The sequence below is a fragment of the Strigops habroptila genome, chromosome 1, assembly GCF_004027225.2.
Source record: "Strigops habroptila isolate Jane chromosome 1, bStrHab1.2.pri, whole genome shotgun sequence".
NCBI lineage: Eukaryota > Metazoa > Chordata > Aves > Psittaciformes > Psittacidae > Strigops > Strigops habroptila.
Window position 1 is genome coordinate 8,196,725 of NC_044277.2, and position 22,336 is coordinate 8,219,060.

The 22,336-nt window shown below is 37.0% G+C and overlaps 1 protein-coding gene across 4 annotated transcripts in view; it reads right to left on the bottom strand.

Annotated features, from left to right (window-relative positions):
- PHF20L1 (PHD finger protein 20 like 1) overlaps positions 1-22,336 on the bottom strand; it is a 211,504-nt gene that overhangs the window by 160,237 nt on the left and 28,931 nt on the right. For 2 of the 4 annotated variants that reach the window (XM_030509311.1, XM_030509304.1), the window contains 9 exons: positions 22,129-22,314; positions 21,716-21,922; positions 13,819-13,875; positions 12,411-12,515; positions 8,569-8,733; positions 8,003-8,184; positions 5,992-6,091; positions 3,638-3,833; positions 2,879-3,248 (listed from right to left, as the gene is read on the bottom strand). In XM_030509311.1, coding sequence (XP_030365171.1) covers positions 2,879-3,248; positions 3,638-3,833; positions 5,992-6,091; positions 8,003-8,184; positions 8,569-8,733; positions 12,411-12,515; positions 13,819-13,875; positions 21,716-21,922; positions 22,129-22,314 — 1,568 coding nt within the window. Of the gene's footprint in view, positions 1-2,878; positions 3,249-3,637; positions 3,834-5,991; positions 6,092-8,002; positions 8,185-8,568; positions 8,734-12,410; positions 12,516-13,818; positions 13,876-14,068; positions 14,288-21,715; positions 21,923-22,128; positions 22,315-22,336 lie in introns of all 4 variants that reach the window. The other 2 variants (XM_030509285.1, XM_030509294.1) reach the window with 2 other exon arrangements.

Genomic DNA, 22,336 nt, shown 5'->3' on the forward strand with positions numbered 1-22,336 from the left:
TTTTGCACAAATAAGCTGGCCCTTCTATTTGTTGATTAGGACAAAAGACTTCTCTTCCTACCATCGCTATGGTCCCATGTAACTTGGAAGCACAAGCATGGGTCAGAATTGAACACGCCTGGGGATAGTTACAAGGGCAAAAATATGCAGAGTTATGCAAACATAGTCTCTGAGGAAGATTAATTGCTTTGAATTAATTAGTATCCTCATAGCAAGTTCCTCATCTTTCTGTATTTGGCATTTCAGCTAATGAAAATGACCAAATGACCAGATTTAATGAGTTTAAATGTTCGGTATCTCCATTAATTAGCAGGATTCAGGGTTTCCATTTTATATCCACTGTGATTTCAGATCTGATGTTTTTTCAGTATTGATGATTCTATTTTAGGAACCAGAATGCTGGATATGTGTGCTCACAATGTCAGTTCATAGCAAATGCCAGAGTAAGAAGTTAATTTTATCACATTAATACACTTCTCTGATGAAGTGCTCAGCTAATTTTTTTCCACATCACATAATAAAACACGCTGAACACCATTTTATTCTTAAAGTATTTCTTTCAGTCAAGAATAGGAAGTGAAGAGAGGGGAAGAAGAAAACAGAGACTGATGGATTTTAAGTTACTTCTTAAAACAAAAAAACCACAAAACCCCCATCAAAAATACTTAAAATCAACTAAAAAAAACCCAAATCAAATTTGGGCCAACCTGCTGGCAGCTTTATGAGAAAATCTACGGGACAAATATGGTTAATACTCAAAATATGCATTAAAGGAGTTAAAGTCATTTATCACAGAGATTTTGAAAGTCATATAAAGACTCTAAACTCTCAAACCTTTCCAATAAAAATTTTTTCCTCTCTCAAGACATCAAGTTTGCCTCCACAGTGTTTTCACTATTCAAACTGTTACTACTCTTACAAAGGGTATTTCAAACATAAGTAACAGATGCCCTATTTCTTGCAATTTTCAGACCCTCTCTAAAAGCATAAGACACAAATGCCATTTTTCCAGTGCTTATGAGGACCCAAGTGCATCATTCTAAAACCAAGATCATGTGGTTAGGTGAATCTTTTAGATGCCCACTGCACTGTTAAGAGAACATCTTAAAGCTAAATAACTTAACCTCTAAACAACATCATAGAAGATTCCCCCCCACACACATCCTTTTAATGACCTCTGTATTTATTCAAATGGCTAGTAAATGCTCCCTGAGAAAAGCAACAAAATCACAAGATCAAACAGGTCCTCCTCTAAATCACTGTAGGCAATCAATCAGTGGTGGCAGTGGTAGAAAGAGAAGCAGAGTACAGGATCCAGCTTGTGAAGAAAGAAGTATGAGGTTCAGGTGAGGAAGGCTCATTCTTTTAGAAGCAAGAACAAGGAAACAAAGTATAATTTTAAAAATGATGCATAGTCCAAAAAGGGACTTGATAATAATCAATCTGAACACTGTTTATAAGAGAAAAGAGGATACGTAACACAGAACTGTAGATTAGGATAAAACAAAACGGTAAAGCAGAATACTCAAAGCTTTGCAGGATGCTAGAAGGAGAACCCAAAGCTCCAAAACTCTGACAAGGAGAGGTGAAGAAGGCACCTTACAGAGAACTTATTTCATGCAAAAATGGCACTTCAACCTCAGCATCCTCATGGTTTTAAGGCAAGTACAAACAGGTTCATGGAGAAACCAAGGAGAGCTTTTCAATGCATATTAACTCCAGACAGAAAGCCTTATTTCAGGTATCAAGGCTGACTACTGACAACAAGGTGAACTAAAGGAAAGAGTACTCTAGTACTACCCCCGAAACAGAGAGCTTTAGATATATGCTTTAGTCTCTGAAGGAAACATTAGTTTTGCTTCACTGCTCACATATATTTACTTTTAATTCTAGATTTATTTACACTATTTATAATGACTATTTAAGCTACTCTTGGAAGGAAAGTCTATTTCATACTGCTGCACATCCCCTTACTAAATATAATCATGTAATTTAACAAAGTTATTCCTACCTAGAATGAGCCAAAATTTCCCATTCAGACTACATAGCTTACATGTCACATTTAAAACTAAGAGAGACATATCTTACTCATTTCTTCCACACCAGAAATTGTACTTCAAAAGGAGGATGAATTGGGCAATTTATTCTCAGACAGTTGGTATTATAGAAAACAGAAAGGATTGTTTCACTTTGGGCTTTTGCTCAGAGAACTCTTCACTAGAACCAGACTAACAAGTTTCAGACCTTTTCCATAAAGCAATGGATTTAAACCATTAATGCAAACCTGAGATGTTTAAATAGCCAAATATAATCCTGACTAAAAACCTGTGAAATGTTTAATTAAAAGAAATACACAGTATAAAAGACTCAAAGGAAATTTGTTGGTCACTCCTTGCAGACAGAGTTGTAGACAGTGTTGCTAGTAAAAGAAGAATACAGTACAATAATAATAAAAGTAGCAGTTTAACAAACAACAACAGAAGCCCAAAATGTAGAAAACAGAATTGAGAAGAAAAAAGAAACCTGTCCTATTTTTCTCACCTTGCAAAAAGAACCTAAAAGCTCTGTTCCAGGATCCTGCATTTTAAGCATAGGAATTTCCCCCACCCAAAACACTGAATTGAGCATAAACAGTTTTAGCATAGGCAGTACTTTAACCATACTTCGCATTTCATTCACCAGCTGAAATGGGTATACTTCACCTGAAACTATTCCAGTGATCCAACTTTTTGCTTCTAGTGATTTCTGCTAACTTACTTGACAGAAGATGTTGACTTCTGGCAATGAACATTTCTAAATACTTGTATGTGCTCGAGTTTTATCAGCTTGAGCATGTTTTTCCAACTAAGAAACTTCCCAGAGGAAGAATGATACTTACCTGCTCATTCATGCCACCATCTTTAAAAGAATATTGTAAACAGTTTTTATTCTCTGTGTGAAATTCCTGATCTTCATCAAAACTACTTGTATCTTCATCATCTGAGCTCATAGGGTCAGTGACTGCTTTGCAGTCTTGACCAAAACTCTGTGGTTTTTGGTAACTGTGCTCACTTGTGATGTACGTTTCTTCCATCCTCTTGGGTATACTGGGTGGCTCTTTATGGTTTTGACTGCGACATGTCCTTTCGGTTGGATTAACAGCATCTGGCAAAGTCACTGATTTTTTCTCTACCCCAACAGTTATTTGTTCTTGTTCTTTTCGTGTCCCTGAATAAGCCCAGAGATGAAGGTCTGGGTGATGCTTATTTCTGCAACAAAGGGGAGGAAAAAAATCAAGTTATAGAAAATGAACTATTAGGTGCCCACTTCTGCTAGATCACAGCTATTGATAAGCACCATTATCAAACATGCACATATTCCTAGGTCACTTATCAATTTAGAATAAATCCAGAATGTCCCTTTAACACTAAGTTGACTATTAAAAATAATAAATTTAAAAAATCACTAATAAACCTAATATACCATGCTGAACATAACTCCCACTGAAGCTAAGAGAACTCTACATCTTGCACTTGAAGTATTTAAACTATTATACAAGAAAGAACTTTAATGTGAGAGCTTAATACATATGGAATAATGGTAGTCTCTGTTACCTAAATACATAAAGATAGACAATGAACCCTGGACTGATACTTACTTTAATATCCCAATCTTCAACTGCAATCCATGCAATATTTCAGTTACCCCATATACATCTGCCAGTAGGTGATGCGTTGACACAATCTTTTTGGCATTAAGATGAGAGTAGTTTTCTTTCAAAAACGATAATCCGCACATATGTCCATTGTTTAGCCACTCTTTATCATAAAGATATTTGGCACTCCACCTCTGACCTGGGGTAAGCAAGAAACAAATTGAGGGCCATCTAAAGCCACAGCAGAACTAGTTTTAAATACCTAGAGCGCTATAAATATATGCTGTAATCTCCTAAACGTCTCTTAACATACATGAAAGAATGATTCAAGATTTTGTTGTTAATAAATTAAAATTTAGTTTTCATGGATTAAGAGGAAACTCTTAACACTTATAAAAACAAAAAATACACCTGAAATCTCAAGTCCTCTCTAAATGGCATTTGAAAACAAAATCTCATCACCTTCGTAATCAAATAAGGGATACCAAGAACTGTGCTATGATCAATCTGACAAAAGAATTGTTTAAATAGGTGTTTTCTTTATCTAACTACTACAACTTACTTTAAAAGAAAAGAAAACTAAGTTACCAAGAAAAATGTTAGAGTGGATTTTATATGGGCATATCCAAACCAGCTCGTTTGTTTCAATACTGAAGTCAATATCTATTAGAAGCCAGGAAAAGGCTTCATGAAAAGCAGACACTGCAAAGTTATCTGCCAGCAGAGCTCTTGCACTCTCCTTTGAGGTGTCTTTTACCAGACACTACTAGACAGGGTATTGATGTAAGCGCACCTCTAGGTCTCTCATGCTATGGCAACATCTACACTCTTAACCCAACAGACTCGAGTGAGTATTTAGCTACTGCTTCTATAGTAACTTCATAACTATTTAAAAAAACAAAACCAGCAAAGCCAAAAAACAAAACTAGAGATGTATAATGCTAATTATTCCAATACTATTGTTTACAGTGAGGAAGCCAGACAAACAGAGTGACTGCAATATCTTACACCCAATTTCATATCAGACTATCATCATATACAGAACAAAGAATGGGTTGATGGAAGCCCTTCATACCTTTCAGGAGAATACCCTGTCTATCTCCTTTCTGCCCATTATCCCTATACACTTTAAAATACTGACATTGTGAATGACCTTTTTCTCCTGACATAGAAAGAAAAGAAGTGATGGTTAGGAAGGGAGAGAAGATAAAAATTAGGGACACAGTCTTTGCATAGAAGCAGATAACAAAGTACCTAGTATAGTGCAGAGAAAGAACAAGACGACAAATTAGTTGGTTTTAACAAGAAAAAGTTTGACTGCTCAAAGAGTACACCACACAGAACTATCAAACAAGACTCTACACCATCAACTTAAGATTCAGACTGGGGCAAACGGAAAAAGTCACATCACTCCAGCTCTATTTTCTTGAATTTTCTTCTCAAAAGTAACGAATAAGAACTGTGCTATTTTACACCCCACAAACAGTTTTCAGATTTCATTTCCTAAGTTCAGAACAAAAGGAAGTTTTGGAGTGTTGTTTCACTGCCTTTTTGAAACAGCTGGACTGTTGGTTATTTCACCAGGAGACATGCCTGTGCATTTGTATCAATTATCAGGAAGAACACTAAAATCTTTCTCCCAAGTTGTATTTTTTTCCTCCAAGTAACTGCTAGGAAAAATGAGTTTATGGACAGAATAATTCTAAATCAGCATCTTCCTAATCCAACATATTCAGTTTAGAAGTAAACAGACTTTCCCTAATTCTTACCAGACTTACCCTAACAACCTTCAAGATGTGCTGTTTGTGCACTGTCATTTACGACTAGAAGTGCTAGATTTTTTCATCTTTTCATATTTTATTTCCATATTTCATTTTCATATTTCATTTCCACACCTTTCTTTACACATTATAAATGCAAACATTATAAAATTGCGCTTAACATGAAATGGCACCCTCAGCATAGCTGAATGTACTGTGGGGATGAGTCCTTTCTAAAAAGATATTTAAATGAATGGATGTGATTCCAAGTATAGGCAAATGCACTGCCGAAGAAGAATGATTTGTTTAAGAGGCTTTTCAGACTATACCAACATGAAAAAGTACTAAGGTTTTGGAGGAATTAAGTTTCAAGTAGTAAAGCGATGGTAACTGAGATCATGAATGACATTTAGCATAGCTGCATAAGATGCTAATAACAGGAAAGTAAGTTTCTGCTAAGAGCCAAACTTAGAATCGCTTGCCCAAGGAAATATGACAGGTAACACAAAACAAAGCTTTAACAGTTTAAGCAACGCACAATATCTCTGCTTAAAAATCCCAAGCAAACAGCTGCAGATAAAGGTGGTTTGCCCGTACCTGGTGGATCTCTGCAGATATAACAGATGTATTGCTCTGGAATGCTGTCCTCTAACAGTCCCATGCATACACTGTGCTGCCAACACAAGCACTCTTCACACTGCCACCAGGAACAAAATAAAAACAGAAGCAAAAACTAAAACTGAGATCAGTAGATTCAAAAATAAGAAGCTATTTCTTGTATGGTCAAAATGCAGAGAACAGCAGTTTAACTTAAAATAGCTGGTTTGAGTAAGATTATTTTAGTTGGGCAATTTGTGTTTGGGTAGGCAAAGACATCAAGCTAAAGAAGAGCTCTAGCTCTGAAAGTTACCTCAACCACAAATTCCAGACTGGGGGGAGGAAACCAAACCATAAAAAAATCAAAGATGTAATATTTAATAATACTTTATTACAAAATCCAGTATTTTAGCACCTAAATATTTAGTAGTGAAACATAAGACAGGAGTATAATATTACAGTAAAGTAGAAAGATAATGTAATACATTACAGCATAACAGTGAAAAGTAGAAAACTCTTCAGTTTAAATATTTATATTTACAAAGCATCTCTCCAGTGCGCTAGAAAGATGTGTTTTTAATATCGCACCAATGGAAAATCTAAAAGAAAAAGAAAATGGAGAGAAAATGAAAGAGGAGAAACAAGAGAATAGGAGAGCAAAATAGAAGTGGTACGACATGAGGGCCTAGAAACAGCAAATCGGTTGCTCTCAGTGAGACAAGGCATGAAGAGGAAAAAAAATCAGGCTGTCACTTGGACTCAAGGAATGGGCAGGAAACTACCACTTAAAAATACATTTCAGTTTCTCAACTCAGTGTTTGCCTGTGTCCTAAATATCTGCTGGTTTACTTTGGAAAGAATCTCCTCTTTGCTTTGCCATGCTTTTGAGGATTCAAAACACCAAGATCACCTTTCCTCTTGTCATACTGCAATGGCTACAATTTCCCCCCCACTCTCCCGACAGATTTCTACACCAGGCCATTTTTCCACATTATGACCATAGCTGAACTCCTGCTTAGTTCCTCCAACACAGCACTGCTTTTCAGTGTATTCCCAGGGACAGTCTTTGTGTCCTTCATTTTTAACTCCTGTCATTTCCAAAAGACTTTTAAGTCCATTAACACAGGACAGCCATACTTGCTTCCTTCAAATCTCAACTAAAAAGGCTCCATATTTTCAATAGAAACTGTATCACGTCAATAGTTTAATACAAACCTGGTTTTTGAGTGGGGGATAAAAACCACAGGAAGTTCATGGCTTTTTTAAAGTTACTGACAACCAAGTTCTTCCTCACTGTTGCTTGCATCTGATCTAATCGCTGTATTATGAATTCCTTAAGACAAAGACTTTAAATTATTCATCACTAGATGGGAAATGCTCCCCTCATTGGAGTACAAATCAAAAAGCAGCAGGATTTACAACCCATCAGCACCTGAATGCTGTGCAGACACCGTATGCTCTTCTTCCTGCTTTTCTCTACCAAGTAAGATTAAACTCTTAGTGGTTTCTAAAACCAGCTAGTTATTCTAGTTTGAGAAGCACTATTCTGAAGATGAAGCACGTACATCATGCACACATCACAGTACTGATAATATTAACGTCTGCCAGCTGAGATATATTTACAGTGAGCAGAGTCATTTCTACAACTGGTATTGCAAAGCACAAGGGCCTCATCAGAAGGGCTGGTATAATTGGGATGGTGTGTGGACAGAAGCTATGATTCTGTGTGCAGGAAAGGAGATTTTATTCCAGATTTACTAAGTGGCTATAAAGAAAAGAGTTACCTTTCCTTACAAATCTGTTCTACGTATCGAATTCTTAGAGAAAATCCATCCTAGAGTAATAGTTCTGCTTACACCGAATAGAGCAACACCAAATGCAGAATGTAGAAATATTTTGTTATTGTTCACTTCTATTTACAGCTCTCTACACAACTTTAGTTTCCAATACATCAAAAGGGCACCTTCACAAGCAAGACATTCACACAAAAAATACTCCCAAATTTCTTTACCTGAATCATAAAGCCATTTTCTTCATCCAGTTCACAAATGCATCTAACAATTTCATTTAGAGCATCATCTTCATCCTGAGACTCTTCAAAGTTAGTTGAATCAAAATCCTGATTGTATTCATCACCACTAAGTAACAAACTCTCTGTAGAGGAATCATCCAAGAACTCCATATCTGAAAGGTCTAGTAAAAATAAATACATGTGAAACTGTGTGTGCAGAGACGCAACAGCTTACAGAAATATAGGGGGGTCAGCTGAATATCTAAACCTTCATATACCAAAAGAAAAATTGCTCTCGAACTGCTGGCATAGTGTATTTCTTGATGAATTCTGCAAAATACTTTTAACATGATCTCCTCAGAAGCAGAGGAACAACTCTTAACCAAAGCAAGTACAATGAAGAACAGCTTGAGGAGTGTAAGAATTTTGATTTAAATAGATGAAGTATAAATCAGTTACCATATTTATAGCTCCAGCCCCAAAGATTAACCAAATTACTGCCTTTAAAAATCTCTTTCTTAAATTATTAAACCTACAAATTGAAAGTTGCTGTTCAGCCAACCTACTTTCTCCACTAAGGTCAACAGACAAGATAGCTCTTGGATACTGGTACGATGTATTCTTCTCTGAGAACATGCTGCGCAGAGTCAGAGTGCTCCCCGAGGACCGTGTTAATGGAGAGGAGCACCTGTCCAAGAACTCAACGGAACTATCTTCATAATCTGAATAATCTGAAAAGAAAACAAGCTGCTGTTACAAAAGTAAAGTTTGACAAATGCAAAAAATAAAAATAAAAAAAAGATTAGGTATTATATTCAGAAGCATTATATTCAGAAGTAAAGGATATCAACACGGTGGTATTAGGATGATGAAACTGTAAATATGAAATGCTAAAGCTCTTCATAACATTATATTAAAAAAAAATCCAGATGAAACATGAAGTTTAATAGCTAAGACAAGCATTATCCATTTAGCTCCCCCCCAGCTCCCATCTCCGAATGTAGACAGACCCGTCCAACCTGGCCTTGAACACTTCCAGGGGTAGGGCATCCTCAGCTTCTCTGGGCAACCTGTTCCAATGCCTCACCACCCTCAGAGTAAAGAATTTCTTCCTAATATCCAACCTAAATCTACCCTCTTTCCATTTAAAGCTGTTACCACTACATTCCCTGATAAATAATCCATCCCCATCCTTGCTGTAGGACCCCTTTAGGTACTGGAAGGGTGCTCCAAGGTCTTCCCAGCACATTCTCTTTTGCAGGCTAAACAGCCACTCAGCCTGTCTTCACAGGGGAGCTGCTCCAGCCCCTGACCATCTTTGTTGCCCTCCTCTGACCCACTTGAGCAGGTCTATGTCTGTCTTACACTGGTCAAATGATAATTAAGAGTAGCTACCTATTTGCTCCTCTTAGAACTTATTACTTTGAATACAAGTGAGTAATCACATTTCTACACTTTCACCCCAAAAGCTACAGTTTTCTTGCAATGGGTTCCACAGTATGCTTCTCTCCTAAATACCTTCCATAAAGCCACTGTTCATATTTACTTTCTCCTTCTGGCAAAAATAAATTATCTACCACATTTCCTAAGTATATTCACTGTATGGGAGTCAAGTCAATGAGCAGTTGATTACTTCATGTTGTATGGCTGTTAATCTCACTGTAGCAAAGAATAAAAAGCTCATGTTTTACTCACACTGCTTTCTGCATCTGGATATATGACTGCTATTTGTTGGGCACTGGGAGGTATATAGTTTTCTGCTAATATTTACAAGCATTGGATATGGCTCCTAGAAGTTGGAACTTAATCATGGTACCTCTGCCAAGGTTCCGTTGCAAGAAAAGTTGGCAAAAAGACCTCAACAACATAAAACCAAAGCAGATACTGGGCACAAGAACACGGCTCTCATGTTAATTTGCAAGAGATAGTCTAATTGAATCAGTTTGGATGAACAGCGTTTGCAGAACTCACTGAGTGTCAGAGCTGTAAGGAACCAACTGCAACCCAGACAGCACAAAGCCTTAGACTCCCTGATCTTAAGCACTTTGTGGAATGGCCAAGTATCACATGCTTAGATGAGAGCCACCAGTCTGAGCAACTCTTCCCAAACCTTCCGAATTGTGCACATCAGTCTTTTCTGACAATTCACCTGAATTCCAGGATTTGACACCAAAGATGACAGATAATATCTCCGTTTACTTCTTTCTTTGGAAATACACGAAACACAATGCTCACGGAAACACTCTGTCAGAGTTTCCCCATTACAAAATATACTTTCTTAGTTGTGACCTTATTTCAAATCTGTAGCTTAACTTGTTACTTATTCAAACCACTCCACTCAAAAGATCTTACTTCAATCATTACTTTGCTTATTTTTATGCAGGTTCTTTTTCAAACTTTTACACAAACACTCAGTGTCATAATCTCAAAGGACAGAAGAGCTGTAAAACATTTTTCTCACTCTTATCAAACTGCATTGAGAGTGCTGCCAGGGATATTGCTGTACACACAGTGCTGGCACATTACTTTTGAACATCTCACTCTCCACACGTTCTACATTTCGGATTAACTCACTCTCCTAGGTTTTAATAATCACAGATGAAGCAGCCAGGACTGATTCAGGTCTTGAGGTCTTTGTTTTTTCTTTGGCTCTGGCTTACCTAGCATTTGCCAGTATCTTCTTGCAAAACTTAGATGCCTGCCCAGTGCAAGTAAAAAAACTCCCAGTAATTTTTAGGTAAAATAAGCAAGAGACGTTTACATTTCAAAATTATATTACTCCAGTATAAAGATGGCAAAGTACATGATACCTAGAATATAGAATAGTACGGGTTGGAGGGACCTTCAAAGCTCATCTAGTTCAACTCCCCTACAATGAGCAGGGGCATCTTCAACTAGATCAGGTTGCCCAGAACCTCATCCAGCCTGGCCCTGAATGTCTCCAGGGATGGTGCATCCACCACCTCTCTGGGCAACTGTGCCAGTGTTTTACCACCCTCAAAATTATTGCAGTTCATATTCAAGCACTACACGATTTGGGAGTGTTTTCATGTTATAGCACAAATTTTGGACAGAAAAATGCATGATCACTCTAAAGATCCACAAGGCATCTTTTAAAGTCTGTGGTCAGAAGCTCCTTTTAATTCATAAGGGTTTTCCACATGCTCTTGAGGAAAAATTTCTAGAGAAGTCTCCGTTTGACAGGTTTTAAAGTTTCACCTTCTCACATTTGAAGAAATTTTAATCAAAGTTATGACAACTGATATCTAGTAAAGTACACTCTCCAGGTACATGAAAATAAAGTCAATCTGATAGGCACAGAAAGGACAGTTATGTTCTTATATTTAAACATGCTTTTTAAGTCCTGAAACACTCTTTGAAGTAAGCAGGCATAGTATACAAATATAAAGTTCAGTCTTTGTCAAGATGAAAAGACAGAATGAGTCTGTATTTGCCCATGCTGTTATTTTTATTGCCATAATGTTGCAACTAAGACTGCACTGGATGCTAAATACGTAAACCAAGGAATCTGTAATGTGATTTTATAGGGGATTAAAAGAACCAGATGATGAAGCAGAGGACAAGAAATACAAAGAAACAGTAAAACTGTGCTGGTCAGCAGGATAGTTACCTTTTTATTACAAAAGATAGAACACCCAAACATTGTCCAATTTTTCCATGGAAATCACGCCAAGGAGAGCTATAGAAGGGATGGAGCTAAAACTTTAAACCACACTTATGGGAGTACTTCTCAAACAAGAAGGAAAAAGGCAAAGAGTTGTTTCAAAGGGGTTTTGTTTTGTTAAAAAAAATACAAGCTACCTAGAGCCTCACATCTAAAAAATTATTTTTGTCCCTCTGGGCAATGGAAGTAACAGAGGAAAGAAAAAGATAAGTGATATGATCAAAGAATCGAAATAGGGAAGTGAGATGAAGACAAATGAAATTACCATTTGTCTAGACCGCAGACAAGGTTGTTGCAACAGAGACGCCAACCTCTACTGTTATGGATTAACTGTTAAGGAGGGGCTGAATTTTATACAATAAAACACTGAAATTCAGCAACATGATAGATTCCAGAATAATTTTCATGTCCAAGCAAAACAGTCAGGATGCATATACAGATGAATGAATTTGAATGAATTTGAATGAAGAATTTGAAGATATGAGAAGAGCAAACACATCTTCTGAAGGAAGAAAAACCATCTATGAAATATCTACATCTATCATGTAAAGACAGACTATAAACACAAAAAAGAGGTGATAGACCTAAGTGTCCTTTCAACATTTATTCTTGGAATTTCTCAAATTGGACATTCATATTCTTTAGAAACAAATTTTAATATCCAATGCCAGAAAGATACCAAGTGGTTTTGCTTATTTAGAAAAAAAAGGAAATTGAACTTACCATGCTGTTTCGATTTCTTCTTTTTTTTCTTCTTCTTTTTCTGTTTTGATTTATGATCTTTCTCCTTTTTCTCTTTTTTCTCCTTTTCCTTCTCTTTCTTTTTACCTGAAATAGAAATGCAACATTTTAACACAGCAGTACCATTCCATATTACCTGCTTCGTTTGTTTAACCTAAACATGACATCCAAAATCAAGTATTTTAGCTGCTTAGTCTGATCAGAATGATTTAGTTAATCTAGTTGATATCCTCATTATTGAGTTGATATCCTCATCATGGGCGTGTCTCATTAATTGCTGGTAGAATGGGTCAAAGGAATCTCTCTCAACAAATAGCATTTTACCATTTTAAGTACTTCCAAATGAAGTATCGTAGCAGAAGAAGATATAGCAAAGCACACAAAATAAGTGACATTACTTAAATAGCTTATAACATCTGTTTTACTTATAGCTTATAGCAAAAAGGGTTAGGGAAGAGAAAAAGCTTTCAAAAGTACAAAATTCCAAACTAAAAAGATAACATTGTCTTAAAAACACCTATGAGGCCTGTAGAAAGCCATCTGAAGGAAATTCCAGTATCACAAAACTGGTGATGCTGTCAGCACCTTTTACTACACAGTGACATGCAAAACTGATTCTGACTAAAATTTATGATACATTTTCTACACCACGCTTCATTTCTAACCACTGTTGGGATATGCATGAGGACAAGTAATTTGTCTCAGAAACATGCTATTTATCCTGTTAATTCTCCCCAGACAAACATCCCACAACATTTTCACTCCGTAATCATTTTCTGAGTAACCAGTGAGATAAATAATGAGGAAATTGACTTGTTACAGAAAATAAATCTTTAAAGTCAGTATTTAAAGATTTCCTGCACACAAATTTGAGTCTTATTTTCTTCTTCGGAAACACAGAAACAGAACTGTTACCTTGTGGAAAAAACAAAGGAAAAATCATTTATAAATTCTTGTCCATCTCTTAGTAATTTTTTTCTATTTTTTAAAACACAGGATAAGACCAAAGCCCTCTTAATTTATATTTTCTTTCAAGAATTGCTAAACGTTTTGCTAGTAACACTGAACTGTTTTCTCCTCTTCTCCCTTCCCTCCCAGTTGGTCAGTACAAGGAAATAAAGGCAGTTATCACTGAAGTGACTAAAAAGTCTTGGGTTTTTTCCCCCATGCCTCCCATAGGTCCTTCCAAACCCTTGCTATGGGCACTTTCATGTTCTCTTCTACTATAAACTTGACATACATATAAAACCTATTTTTTAGACCTAAACAAAAGAAGCGAGGCTGGGCTTAGGAAATAATTGATGCTTTTACATTTGCTCTTCAGAGACATCAAGTGTTAAGAGAATTTTTCTTTTTTTTTTTCCTAAAAATATTATTGCTCCATACTTACCATATGTTGAAGAACTTTTCTCTTCCAGTTTTCCTTTTCTCTCCATTCTCACAGCACCTGCCAATTGAAGAATAACATATGACATAAGTGCAATGTCTGGCTGATGACCCACTTTCTTGTAGAAGTCATTAGATCATAAAAAGCCCTAATGGTACATAAGAAGAAGAAACATATAAACAGTATTTTTCATGTCACTTTACAATTGTTTTTATTGTCTAAAGCACTGGAAACAAAAAGTATTGTAGTTTACCAACTTCTGAATGCTTGTCCTTCTCAATCACGTTCTTTAATATTTTCTCCTTCAGACTCTCAAAACTTTTCTCCTTTATGGGCACAGAGCACTGTATCTCTGTCCCTTCAGAGCTCACTGATGTGGAAGACCTCTTTTTTTTACTATTCCCTTTGGGTAACTTTAGACTATTGGTTAAAGGCATTTCCAGATGCAAGGCATGTACATGGGACGAGGGTGCTGAAAACAAGAAGACAGATTTACTAGGCATTCCATAAGGATTGCAGCCAGGTCACTGGCTGGGTCAGATCACTGCAATGTCAAGTACTGGTAATAATATCATCACACTTACTTAACATATAATTACTGCACATGAATGCCTAGGTCTTAGTCTTACATACAAGACACTACATGCCACAGAAGGTTTCTTTGTTTTGGAATTTGCACTCACTTTTAAACTACTTGCACTGTTTAAAGTGTACTTTTGCTGCTACATTTAAGCCTTTTTGTTTCCTTTTTATTTCACTGTAATATAAACCCACCTCAACAGTATGGGTTAAATGTGCTGACATTGTCAATATCTTTTAAGTTAACGTTCCATTACATGAACTAAGTGAAACTAAGCTTTGGTACAACATTTTTAGTGCTGAAAGATTCACACTTCCACTTACTGCACCTTTCATTTATTTAAATCATTCACTGTCTTTCCTATATGTATTTAATCCATTTGAATTACATGCAAAATGCTGTGGTTACTTGTCAGAATCCAGTATCATATACTGACAATTCTTATCTTGCACTATTCAGAAAAGTTTATTCAGTGAAATACTCAGTTGTTTTTAAATCTTTATGTGATGCAAATTAGGAAATAACATGGCAAGACAAAACTTACAACTTCATTGCTAATATTTATAACCAAATAAGACAATGCAATTGTCAAATAAACTAGAATAAAAGTTATTTATAAATAACATTATTGAGGTCATTCAAGACTATTACTGTGTTCATCAGTATTCTGAGCACTTTAAGTTTCATTTATATGTAACCTCCATCACACCATCAAGGACATCTCAGGCCCTTGCCAAGGACAGACTGTACAAAAATGCAGCTCTGCAGACTCATATGGGGTTCAGGGTTTTGAATGCCAGCTGTAAACACTTGGAGGCATCAGTCATCTTTTGTGTATCTCAACCTATGAGCCCAACAAAAGTATCTGCCTGTAAAAACACCCTTGTGGGTTAAAGCGCTGAATCAAAAAGGAAATGTCCTGACAAATACCTACTAGCAGTCAAGATAGTAAAAAAGACAACACATGAACCTGATTTGGAATGGGTTCTTTGAGCTTCCCCTTCTTTTCTCTTTTTTAAAAATGTTCAGTAATAAAACAACAAAAAGCATTTAAATAAGCACTCTTAAGGTAATTTAGTAAATTCATCAGTCAGAAAAGGATTCTGGGGAAAAGGCGAGAACACTTCAGGGCTGATTCCAACAGCGGCCTTCCAGACTTGGACAGACCAACCCAATTCTGCTACGATACAACATACAAGCTACAGGAAACTTACTCCAGCTCCTAGACAGCCTTCTCAGGAAAATAATCCAAATGCCACAGAGTGAGAAAGCTGCGGGAGCAGCAAGAGCAATGGAAAGTGGTACCTCACCTACCACACCACACCGCACTTTAATAGGCCAGATGTTCCCAGCTGCAAGATGCAAGACATCACCAAACTATGCAACCTAGCCAGCAGCCAGAAGCAGCTGCTCAGTTCCATGTGCTGGCTTCTAACATGAGACATGAGCTGCACGACCATAGCTGAGGCTACCAGAGCCTTTTCACTACCTCAAATCAACCACCTCACCTAAAACCATAATCCTTTCAGGACTGGTCTACCATTCAGGCTCTTGCCTTTGCCTGTATTTCGAGTCGACTTAGCTTGATGGGATACTTATCACTGACACAAAACACTATCCAAATTATGCCTTTCTTGGGTTTTCTAATTAACATTTGTCTCTGTTACAGGAATGAACTGCTTTGCCATCTGTGGAACAGCGAGTATATTTTAGCACCTCAGTAAAAGAAAAGTGACATTTCTTCACATCATCATGCTATCAACGTCTTGTCTTGTTTCTGAAAAGAGCACAAAAGGATCGCCCAAATGCACATAATTTGGTTAGGTCACTGTCATATTGATGAAAAGATACGAGAATACTCCATCCAAACTATCACGGGAAATTTAGTCTCAGTATTAGATGAATCAGTATTTAAACTTCATTATTCAGAAGAAATCCTGACCTCAGATATTCAAATGTGCTCTGACAGCCACAACACAAGAAATCTCAGTTTTCAACAAAAGTACATCCGACAAAGTAATCAGCTAGTAACTAAATAACTGTGGGAATATCTGTGATGGGCAGAAATCTGCTACAGTCACACAAATATCCACTTCAATGACACAGCTCACCAGACCGCCTTTCTATAGTAACCTGAAAAGAGAAGTTACTACGTTGCCTGCATACGCTGCAATGTTATTCTTGGCTTTTACTTTTATGAATCAGAAATCATTCTAGATTGAGAATCTCAAATTCTCAGATCCTAAATAAAGTGTTAAGATTTGCAAAGTCTGATTTTCAATCACTGTGTCTTACAAGTAACCACAAAATTAGACAAAGCAATCACAGTCTTAAAGGCAAGTAACAAATACAGCAAGAAAAATACCAATTTATAAAACATTTCCTGTATGGCATTATTACCGTATTTTTAACTGTTACTTTTAATTGCAATTTTATTCCTTTTGGAGGAGTCAAGTCAGCCATCTCCCACACAGTGAAGCGTGGGAGCTCTGCAATTAACACTCAGCAGAGAGAAAGATGCTTAGAGACTAGACTTGATAAACTACTAATTATGTCTAATTATGTTCTAATATCAATTTTATCACCAGAAGACTGATTTCAGATTGAAAATGAATGCAAACGACAGCACCTTCCAGCCTGGTTTATAACACTTTCCCAGTGCTATGTCTCCTGGTCTGGCATGGTGAAGCGCCACAAGCCTAAAGCTAAGCGGAGCACAGGACGCGGTGCTACAAGCGCAGCAGCACAGATGGGCTTTCAGTGGGACTGCTTATTTCAGTTCAGCAAATTAAACTGTACCAATGTGAAGTGACTTAATTTTGTGGCATGACAGTCTACTCCATGGCTTCTGATGTTTCAACTTTCTTATTAACAGACATATCACAATCTGCGTTAAAATAGAACTGAAATCATAACATGACCATCACAGTTCATGGTTCTATCATAATTAATTTTGTGTTTTGAATTCCCAGTGCATAGGATGAATTTTATATCTAAATGCTCTTTAAATACATACACAGATTAGTACCAGATCCTACACAAAACAATCTCTTTTGGAAGGATAAGAATATGGGAAGTTCTCCCTTGCCACTAACTACCCAAAGAATCAGCTGGGAACTTCAGGGCAGAGATTAGAATGGCAGATATTCAAATCAGGGAGCAAAACTGACTGTCAATGGGTGTTTGGGGTAAACAAACAGCTCTAAAGTAACAAGAGCTTTAGTTCACAAGAGTCTAGATACCTCTTAAAAGCCAGGTAACAAATAACACTAGCAAGAGTTTACTAAAAAGCGACTGATCTCATTTTCTGACAATTTTGTCCAACAGCCATTTCTGTTCCTGCTGCAGTGAACTTATCCATGAAATTATGTAAAAATATACGTTCCCTTCTTTTAGTGTAAGTGCAAATGTGTTCCATATAGTTAACCTAATGTTACCCTACCAGCAAAATCATCTAAACTGAGCTAGAACAGGAAATAACAGCTAATAACATTGCCATATTCGCGAATGCAACTATTTTCCTTTTACTTAAATTCTAAACCCCAGATTGCTTGTTGAAATTACGTTTGCTCAATACATAACAGTTAAACACAAATGGTGTAGAGTTACAGAAACAAAGAAAAATCATCACAAATTTAAAGAGAATTACTGCTACGGAAAGATCTGAACTTCATGTAGTCAGACCTGGATAACTGCAGTGTTCTGCGTGTATTTCCGACCAACCGTGAACTGAAACTCTTTGAAAAGCTAAGTGACAGAAAGGACAGTTTGACAAATGAAAGCAGGGACTTTTAGTGATGTGTGTACAGTACCAGTTGATCCCAAGTAAGCCCATACAACAGTGTAGGCAAAGCAGTATCTCTGTTCAATAATTAACTGGTAGTGTACCAGTGCCTACCAACATGCACAGTACTCCCAGGTAGACTGTGGACTGAGGGAATTGATCATAGTGTTGCCTTTACAAAATGACAAGTTGTTCATTTAGAGCAATGATTTTGAGATCTATGTGTTAATGAGCTGCCATTTATGCTTCTGAATTTCAGTGCACCTCATCCCTCCCCTCTGAAAAAGACCTAGTATCTTTGAATAAAAAAAGTCATTACAATACATCATTTTCAGCAACATAAAATTGTTTTTCAACTGACTCAACTGATAGCCTCCATTAGAAGTCTAAACTTGCAAATCCACAAATTACATCTCTGGGTCTAAAACAGTACAGCTCTTTCACAGAAGGGTCAGTGATCATACACAGGCTGTTTCAGTCTAAATACTTTTGTTACCTCCATAATTTCTGAACATATCTACAGTTATCTACGTCAGTGAGTACGAAGACGTAAGTCCAACGTAAATGCACACAGCAAATTCTATTGCGTTGTCAAAAGCAGACTGTCAATAAAATCTAAACAGCAGAAATGTCATAAAAGGACATAGACTTTAAACAGTTTGTTCAGATTTTTAAAATGCAGACAACTACAGAATAGTCTGGATTTTACACCAGAGATCTCAAATTGTAATGGCTAGAGTCACAATGTCTTGACTAAATAATGCAGCATACCAAATTACACTTAGGCAGGCAGCTATTCCTGCATAATGCAAATTAATTTTTCTGAGCAATTTCAAGCATTGACAGGAATGCGAAAGGAAAGCTTTGGGCAACTCTCCTTTATATATTAGCTTACCACTGTTTAAACAGGTTCATTAGAAAAGTAGGGATAGAGTGGATTCTTTTCATTCTCCTGAAGCATGCAAGAATCTGGCGTAATTATGAGTGCTTAAGTAACATGACTTGAGACTTTGTGCCATGTCAAAAGCAAAAAGATGCCTTCTAACACAGAGAACACAACAAAAGCTATTCAGAAGTGTAAAGTAACTCCAGAGGTTTCAAACCTGGACTTAAAAGTTACATTTAAGTTTTTCTTCCTATGAGAAGACTATGAGACAAATGAGTTTCACCAGAGTCAAAAGACTGAGATGAACCCAAAAGACACAGGAACTTGAGTTAGAGTCTTAGAGGTACTACTGACAGAGGCAGCTAGCTCCAAAACTGACATGCTTTAGTGGTAGACTTGGCAGTCCTGGGGTAACAGTTCAACTTGATGATCTTAAAGGTCTTTTCCAACCTAGCTGATTCTAGGAAAACTTTCTATGAAATCTCTGGATTTAAGATACCAAGCTGCTCACATTTGTCTTTCAGCCCACAAAGCTTATACTGCTCAAGTGGATGCTGGGCTGCATCCTTCTGAAAACTCTTCAGATTTGGACAAGAAGTCGGTATGAAAGCTCAAGACAGAGTTATATGGATTGCATGGAGGAAAACTGTAATATGTGAAAATTAGGAACACCACAGATGTGTCCGGAAGGCAAAAACCCAGAAGACAAAAGGTAGTTGGCAAACCAGTTCTTTGAGAGCTCTTAAAATTATGTAGATCCCAAAAAGCTCCATTAAGCAATACAAAGTATAAACTCTATTTTCCAGCATAGATTGCAAGTGCTTCCATCTTCCCCACTCTGGGCTCAAGCAGTAATACCAGATAAGTTTTGTTAGGGAGTGGTTTCCCCTGACACAAAGTGCGTGGACACATCAAATACTTTAGAGTCATAAATACCGGTGGCTATTAATTGAAACATATTATTTCTTTAATTAAAAACTCAGCTGTGGCCAAGACCAAGACCCAGCTCAACAAATAAACAGGTACAGGTGTACTCATGGATGCTGGGTTTAGAACCAGCTCCCTCAGACTGCAAGCCAGTTCCATGATGGAAGCAGGCAACAAAATAAATACCTGTCAGCGTTACCAACTCCATATTAAATGATCCAGAAAACATATCAGAAAAACTAGAAGTTAAATTCCTAGTAACTGAAATCAGCTCTAATAAACAAGAAACAGATGGTAGTTGGATGCTGTTAGTTTCTTTTACAGTCATGTTCTAGGAGTGGGCAAATATACATCTCCCAAAAGCACTTCTCTTAGTGGCACAAGACACAGTAATTTTCCCAGGAACGTGCGATTCTACTGCTATGCAATGTATCAAAGGCAAATGAAGACTGTCACGCGGTTTCACTTGAGAAATTAAGTAATATTTTCTTAAATGCTTAACTGGAATCTCATTAGAAATTCCCATAGCCCTTATTTTGACAAATTAGTTTGAGAGATTACTAGATTTTTCTTGAGAGAGAAAGGATAATTACGATCATCTATTTTAATCTACACAATATCGATCCATGAATCCTACCCAGCTTTTGCCACACCAGGTTAAATAGCTTTGCTACAACTCAGTAGCTATTTCGCTACAGAGTCCTATTTTTTGAAGTGAAGCAATCACCTTAACACTGTCAGTGTGAGCATGTGTGAGCAGACACCCAAGCAGGGGCTATACATACTAAACAGCATACTTCACTGCCCTAGTGAGCACTGCAGCTTAATGCAAAGCTGTTATTCCACCCCCAAACAAGACTAAGTTATAGTTTGAGTGCCATAATTTCATATTTCAAGGTAACGTCTTTCCTTACCATTGATCATATTCACCAAAACCTTCCTCAGCAAGGTACAATAATGGGATTTTTTCCTCTTCTTACTTTACTGAACCATTTTCTCATTTAAATGCAAAACCACAACAACAAAAAAAAAGGCTTGTGAGAGAATTCTTTCTTGAAAGCCAATTAAAAATGGTATGATACTCACCCACATAAAAAAAGACACCTAACATACACTGGATGAAACAACCCACTTTTAGGGTCTGCAAACCACTGTACCAACATCCCTCCCCAAATCTCTTTATTGCCTCTATCCAAGTGATTCACTTAAACCACAGTAGCCAGGAAACTGTTACAAACTGAGAGGCAGCACAGAGTTCCAGTGCTGGGCTCTGTGCTGACTCTGTGAGCGTGAACCAAGACTACATATGTAATTTTTAGGGGATTTTTCATAAACATTTTCAAGAATCATTTCATAGCAAGCAAATGACAAAATTTCCACTGCAAACAGAAGCAAAGGTAGAGGAATGGTGACAGTCTTTGAAAATGCTACAAAGTTTTAAAGGTGAAGCCACAAAGAAGTGAGCACGTCTAGATTTACTATATGTTAGTATGTTAGTAACTTCATAGATTATTTTAACAAGTTTTAACAAAATCAAATCTTTTTAAAATAAATATTGCTTTTGATATTCCATAAACTCAGACCCTCCTTAAAGTGTGTTAGAAAAAGTGCTAGTGCAGCTCAAAGCCAGTGGAAGATGGACAGACCCCAGGAAGAGTTGCAGGTTTGCACGTTTTAACCCTACAACTATACGCCTAACTGGTTGTATACTGAATCTCTTTACCTGACGCTGTTGTAGCTACTCTTCCATCAGTTACTGCTTTGGAAGAAAGATATGTAATCATCTGAATATCTTCCTTGTCTTTACTGGGATATTCATTACGGAAAGTGGATTCTGTGGATAATGGTGCTGTAACTTCCGAACTACGGCTTAAATCAAGAGGGAGACATGGTCCACGCTTCTCAAGTGACATATGAGCAACATCAGGTACTACATAAAAGAAAAAATGTAGTATTAAAAAAGATACATAGGTCCAACAAACAACAGTTTGGATTGCAGCGTTACATAACATAGGAACAGCATTCAGCTTTAGCTACGGTAAGTCAAAATATCCCATTAGATGAAAACCGTGAAAGGTCTCATTTTTATGATTCAATTTCTCTTGGGCAGTTCTTTATTAGATTAAGATACATTACCCTCCAATTTTGATGACTGTTGGTTTTGACCACTGATGGAGAACACTTTTCCATCAGTAACTGAAGAGGGAGAAGAAACTTTTTCTACAGAATCATCAGGCAAGGAGCAAGTGGCTAAACGCTGTGATCTTCTTCTCCGTTGGCTATGTTTGTAGGATCTAGGGGAATTCACTGGCTGTGATGGACCTAAAAAGAGATCTTTCAATGT